The 6888-nt window shown below is 42.9% G+C and overlaps 1 protein-coding gene and 1 long non-coding RNA gene across 2 annotated transcripts in view; one reads left to right on the top strand and one right to left on the bottom strand.

Annotated features, from left to right (window-relative positions):
• Positions 1-117: 117 nt before the first annotated feature.
• LOC128897076 (innexin inx1) lies at positions 118-3514 on the bottom strand. Its single transcript, XM_054160755.1, has 4 exons — positions 3266-3514; positions 2115-2222; positions 1890-2045; positions 118-1658 (listed from the first exon to the last, which is right to left on the bottom strand). Exons 1-4 carry the CDS (start codon positions 3512-3514, stop codon positions 1086-1088), a joined length of 1086 nt encoding a protein of 361 aa, XP_054016730.1. The 3' UTR covers positions 118-1085.
• A 263-nt stretch (positions 3515-3777) lies between these two features.
• Positions 3778-6888, top strand: part of LOC128897094 (uncharacterized) — a 10079-nt gene continuing 6968 nt past the window's right edge. The window contains exons 1-2 of the long non-coding RNA XR_008462196.1: positions 3778-3917; positions 4075-4255. This is a non-coding gene — a long non-coding RNA (uncharacterized LOC128897094). The remainder of the gene's footprint in view (positions 3918-4074; positions 4256-6888) is intronic.

Raw genomic sequence — 6888 nt, 5'->3', positions numbered from 1 at the left:
TCTAAAGATTCCAAGCGAAAGGAAAAAAGCATTCGCTTGGAAAGCATCCGCTGGCCCAAAGCTTCCTACGTATAATTAAATAACTGTGCGAATTCTAGCAACGTTTAACATAGCATCTTTGACTCAGTTAAATATATTGTCAAATCGAATACAACAGTAGTAACTTGTACTTATTCGCTACTCGCCAAGACGGTGTCGTTGTACTCGGTTCAATGTCTCTCAGTTCTTATCTCTTAGAATTAAACATGGATATGATACAGTTCGTTTAACGCTTACAAACTCGTTAATGAAAGGCTTGCGCGCTGCTGGAAGATTCATATCGTTAAATATAAGTATTTCTTCGATAAATATTTACTCGTCGCTGGAACACAAATGGGTAAATATTCGGTACAAGACGTCCGCGTTAAAAAACAGACGGTGTTTCGCATTCGATTGCTCGCTATTCACAGTACTGTACCGTAAAATGTAAAATGTAAGAAACCTATAGGTATTATAGAGTAAATAGCATTAATGCCGTCGACAAGTAAGCATTTACTTGTATCCGAATACGTTACAGAGGAATGTATGAAAATAGAATTTCTAGCGACGGGTACAGTCACCGCCGTCGACAAATCATCGGATGATATCACGATAGAAAAATGTTGCTTGCTAAAGGATACTCGCGCCCACGCTATCGTGAAATTCTCTACAGTCGCTGTAGAAGCGGAAACGCTTTGAGCGATTCTTCGTAAAATGAAAACAGTCTTGTTTATAGAAATGGATATTACGTAAAAAGCAGGACGGCTTTTAACCCATTAAATCTCTACGAATCTGACTCGTAGTGCACGACGTGGACCGAGACGCGCAATTTTTTCCAACATTGATTCACACTCCGCTACACAGGCACACACGCACGCATACAGAGATCCTAAATCGTTCGCTTGCGTATAACAGAGTATCGTCGCGTATCTACACCGTTCTCTATCAGTCGAGCATACGGATCGCTTTCTTCGGACGCTAGACGTCCAAATATTTTGACAAACTATCGCGTTAACTTCCACGAAGCGCCCGTCGATGTCCTTCGCATGGAATTGTTTCAAGGTAATCTACGGAGCAACGGATTGCGTGTCGCTCATCTTCTTGGTGAGCTCTTGCAAGAAGTCTCTGTAGATCCGCGAGTTCATGTTGGACGAGAGGACGTAGAGGAGCCACCAGTCGCCGAGGTCGGTTTTCTTGCTGATGCTGTTGCAGGTCTCGATGGACAGCAGCCGCGAGGACACGTGCAGCAGTCTCGGTCTGATGATCGGTGCGAAGATGATGGCGGCCCTGTAGACCACCAATCCCAGTAGCAGGACGGAGAGAATGGCGAACCAGAACCAGATGAAGATGTAGGTCTTCTCGTTGACGATGTTCAGCGGTAGGATACAGAGGGAGTCGTGGGTTTGTATCGTACCCGAGGCACCGTATTTGTGGAAGATGCACTTGGTGACGCGCGGGAACACGTAGACCATGGGGTCGATGCGCTCTTCTTGGGGGGCGTCCGAGAATTGGAGCACGCGCAGACCGTAGCTGATGAACTCGCCGTCGAAGAACCGATTCATCAGGTACATTTGGAAGAAGATGTTCAACAGGCACAGGAATTCGCAGCCGAAGTATCGGTACACGTACATACTGTGAGTCTGAAAGAACGAGCAGTCGGTGAATTGACACGAATTGGACTCAACGAAGGCAAATTGGATCTAACCTGTCTCGATCCCTCTCTTTTGACCTCTTCCCTTGTCTAATCTAGTCCTCATCGTATCGCAATTAAAAGCATCGTGTCGCAGTTAGAAGGATACTTATCAAGAAACTATGCTCGTACATGCTTCACCAAATTATTGATTAAAGCGGTAAACAATCGACGCGCTCACCTGTTTATGATTTATGATGTAGTCCATTAACACGCACTTCTTCTGGTGGATGTTCGCCTCGCGATCCAGGCCATGATTCATACCCATAACTAACGCGTTCGCCAAACCACCCTCCCACATGTTCCACAACCACTGCGGGACGTAGCACATCACCGCCTGTCGAAAGACAAAGTCGTTTTAGTAGGAATATCGTAGTTGTTATTCATTGATAAAGGAGTTTGTTACCTGGAAGAATAATACGAAGCACACCCACTGGTAGTACGTGTAGTATTTCCTGGCGTCTACGTCGCCGAAGTCGTTCGCCACTCCAGGATGAGCCACCTCCACGCCAACCTGCAACAGACAAACTCGTGAATGACGAGATAATAGATACAATTCGTTCAATTTATGGCACTGTTTTTATAACGATATTAAATTATCTCTGACCGTTGAATTGTATTATGTGGATAACTCCACATAATACTTTGACCATTGGACACGATCATTTGACTCGGTTACAATATTTGCCACATCGCAGGCTTCTTGAGAACCGTTTATTTTACATTTCATAATTTTGTAGTCAGTAAAAGAAAAAAATAACCTCTATAATAACCTCTTCCTTTTTACAAGTCGGTGAAAAAAATGAAAGATATCAGCTGCCATCCTTTGGAGGTCACCATCAAGTGTAGCTGTTTTGCATTCTGGAGTTGCATTTACTTTGAAGACATGTCTTTCTTCTATAAGAATCTACGTATCGTTGTTTAAAATGTCTTTTAATTGCAAATAACGTTATACAAAAATGGCAAAAAATGATGCTCTTTCGTTTAAACACCTCCAAAAATGCAATATTCAATTTTTTAGGGGAGAATTTAGGTTTATATAGAAGAATTCATTTCTTTAAAGTAAATGTAAATCCCCACTGATTTCAGATTAAAACTGTGGCCTCCAAAATTTACGCAAAACTAATTATGCAAAGCTACATCTGATATCTTCCATATATTCAGAGGAAATATGTCTAAAAAATTACAATATTTTCTTGAATATGTGTACAAAATGTTCTGAAAGTTTCATTAAATTATATACATTCCTTTCTTGCTAAAAAAAATTCCTTCAAATCACGTAGCCATACACTTATTTTCTCCCTTAATAAAGATAAATCTGTGGTCACGGATTGATACTATTTAATTCTCAATTAAAAGAGGAGCAGGTGTACTTTGTCTTCTCTAGAACCAACTCCCCTGTTCGCTGTTCCGTTTTCCTTTTCTGTAGTTCTGCTCGAGTAGCACTGCTTCTGCTTCTTGTTATACACTCTTGTTAAAAGCCAGCAATAAATGGTGTTTGCTCTATCTAAAGAAAGTAATCGGTCATTGTCTCGTAACGAAAAATAGAAGACCCACCTGTCGATTGAACGCGTCTGGCATGGTGAACGTGGACGTGATCCAGCAGTAGGTGTTGATAGGGTGCTTTGGTAGATCCTTAACGATACAAGAGATCGGATTACCGACGTACTGCGCGGCTGTGATCACCATGGAACACGTGAAGAGTAGCACCGTGGTGAAGTGATTGTGCAATCTAAACACCATCGAGTCGGTGGTGACTTCTTGCCACTTCAGGTACTGACCGAGACCCCCCAGTAGCTTATACATGATTGTTTTATTTGTCAAAGATGGCTCAACGCGACTCTTCTTCTCTCTTCAGCCGACTGGATCAGGGGAAGTGGTAAGAGCCACAGCTCCCGCAGGACTTCATCAAAAGCGGTGGAACCAGGTGAAACGGTTCCGAATGGACTCGATTGTACGAGCTATTCGAGTATGTCCACGCGGCGTGCCTCTCTGTCCCTTTTCTCCTTCTTCCTTTTCTTCTGCCCTACTCCTGGATCGCCTTTTCTTTTTCTTCCAGAAGAGAAGGCGCGCGTCGCGACCGGTCACCGAACCACGCGCTCCAACGAGGTCTTCAGGATCGGTGGGTCTCCGACGATTTTATTCTGTTTTATTCCGTCGCTGCCGAGTGACCAAATACACGTGTCGCCATCGATTCAAGGTAAACAAGGTAAGGTCGAGGTAAATAAACGACGGTGTTATACCCTGTGATCCGATTACAAACAATCTCTTGATCGTTACCGAAATTAAATGAAAATTTCGATTATGGAACGGTGCGATACAATTTTTGATTTTGAAAGAGAACTTTTTCCTTTCCCTTGTTGAAGGTGGTTGAAGGGACTCACTGGAGGATCACACGGAGAAGCCTGACGCGGAGTTGTGCAACAGACGGGGCCCCTGGTCCGGTGGCGTTGCAGTTGCCTCCTCCTCCTCCTTTTTTTTTTCCTGCGCTACGCGGATCCTGACTGAGAGCAAAGCCGACGCGACGACGACGACGGGTGCGTCAGAGTAAGTATCGCAACGTTGCGCGCGTAGCGAGTAAACGTAAACGTCTCTTCAACGTCGACTGAGGAGAAGTCAGTGGCTCGTTGGTCGGCTCAGGGGCGAGAGGGAAACTCTTTCGATTTGCTAGGGGAACCGCTGGAGTAGAAACGAGTGGAAACGAGTAGGAGAGGGTCCCGGAAAGTGGGGATCGAAACAGTGGGGGACCGACGGCTGCTCGAAACTCTCCCCCCTTTATGTCTGTATTATACGCTCCATACCGCTCCGTTCCCTTCCATACAGTTCCATACGCATACCCCATGTCCCATAGTGTATGCTCCTGTGTCCACAGCTACCGGTTCTCCCCCTTTGCTTATCTTCAACAGACCTAAACAGCGTTAAATTATTCGTTGTATTTTCTTAGAAGAGTAACTTGCACCGCGACTTCAATTGTATGATACATTTTGACCAACCCTTGGTAGCGCAGACAATAGGACATATCTAGAGACGCGACGCCAAGTTCATGAAAAATTATACAGCCACCCTGTATATAAGCTACCGCTTATATACCGCTTATATACAGGGTGCCCCAAAAATGTAACACCTTGAAAGGGATGATTCGGGAGGTGATTTGAAACAACTTTTTCCTTAGCGAAAATGTTGTCCGAGGCTCCGTTGAGGAGATATTAACGGAAAACTCCGGACCAATTAGAGCGCGAGGATTCCGGTGGGGCGGCCGCAGTAGGCGTGGCTACGCGCTAGCCGGCCGCGCTCATACGCTGCCGCGTGCGCTCCACCGGCATCCTCGCGCTCTGATTGGTCACTGTTTTCCGTTAATATCTCCTTAACGAAGCCTCGGACAACATTTTCGCGAAGGAAAAAGTTGTTTCAAATCACCTCCCGAACCACCCCTTTCAAGGTGTTACAACATTTTTGGGACACCCTGTATATCTTTTACAGGAGAGATGGTCCATTTTTTCTAACCTAAAAACTTCTAACCTGGAAACTTCTTTCATTAATATCTCATCACGCCTGCAATATTTTCTAAATTTAAACGCATTTTTCTGATGTAAATCGCATATAAGCTTTCGAATAAAACCAAAATTAATAAAATCGGTCCACGTACAACTGAGATATCGTAATATCATGTCACGATACATTCAAAAATATTACCTTCTTATACTTTTCCAGTCGATTTTTCGTCAACACTTAGCCAATAGCAGCTAAGGCTGTTCGTCGATTCGTCGACTCTCGGAATCAGTCGGCAGGGCTCGTCGGCCGGAATTGTAATATGGCTGCCGCTCACGTCGCTCGTTCATTTCTAACCTGTATAATCTGTCAGTTTGTATTTGTGACAGTTGTCATTTAAAACCTGTCAGTTTGTGTTCGTGACATTTGGACGCCGCAAATTTAATAATTATTTTAAAGGCTACGTGTAATGATATTGTATTGGAAAGTATATGGTTATAAGTGATAAAATATCTACCTTGTCGTTGTGGAAAGATGTATATAAATTTGGTGTTTGAGTGTGCAGTTCATAATACAAATTTCAGTAAATGTTCATTTTGTGCAAATAAGAATAAGTGTTTTAATACAATAAATTGTGTGTTATAAATAGTGGTCGTGTCGATGAATAAGAATTATTTTAAAACGCAAAATAATGAAAGTGTACTTATATTGTCAGAGTTTTAAACTGACAAATTATCTGGAAGCTTGTGAGAGGAAAGGTATTGGTGTCGATGAATGACCTTAGAAATAATTTAAAACGCAATACAATGGAAATGCACTCCTATCGTAAGAGTTTTAAATTGACAAATTATGTGAAAGCTTGCGAGAGAGAAAGTATGGGTCTTGATGATCTGAGAATGCCTTAGCTGGCCACGCCAAGCATTTGACTTCCAGGCCGCAGATATCGAGGCCAATTTTTAAACAGCCTCAGTTTGTGGATGATTTGCTGTTTAGCTTCTTCATGTCACCGCCAAAGTGTGGAGCAGTCGCTTTACATGAATTGGCATTAGGATCTGAACGTCTGCACTGTTGAACACAGCATTTTAGCTGCGCATAGTTGGAAACCACCGAATTTTACATTGTGTTACACAGTGTCGCCTTTGCACTTTATTGAAAAGGACTTTCATGCACTGGCAGCTCATTTTGATTTCACATCTTTTTCTACTTTCTTGTACTTTTTTATGGGGATCTTTTATTCTTCTATGATATTGCAAATATTCTAGCTACCGATTCTGCAAAAATATCACCTTCGACCGCCTTCCATTTCTCCTTCAGCACGCCTCGCGTATCATTTTCACTCACATGTCGTTCTTTCAGCGCGTGGAAATATCAGTATCTCATAAGGGATGTTGCAGGGACAACGTTCAATTGTTAAACCTCTTTACCTGTCAAGAGTAAAGAGTATTTAGTATCAATATCGATTATTTTACAACTACACGCTGCACAGTGGTCGATTCGACCCCGAAAACTCGGACTAAATTCGTAGTCTGCCGACCATATTGGATCCACCATTTTCATTTTCTTAATTTCGATCTCAGATTCGGAATCAGCGGACCGAAAAACCTCTGTATACAAAATTTCACACAAATCTAATAACTTTTTGGCATACGAGTCGGCCATGTTGGATCCGCCATTTTGGACTATTAAATTCT

Source organism: Hylaeus anthracinus, unplaced genomic scaffold (genome assembly GCF_026225885.1).
Source record: "Hylaeus anthracinus isolate JK02 unplaced genomic scaffold, UHH_iyHylAnth1.0_haploid 11978, whole genome shotgun sequence".
Lineage (NCBI taxonomy): Eukaryota > Metazoa > Arthropoda > Insecta > Hymenoptera > Colletidae > Hylaeus > Hylaeus anthracinus.
The sequence above is the reverse complement of the archived record's forward strand: the minus strand, read 5'-3'. Positions and strand labels throughout refer to the sequence as shown.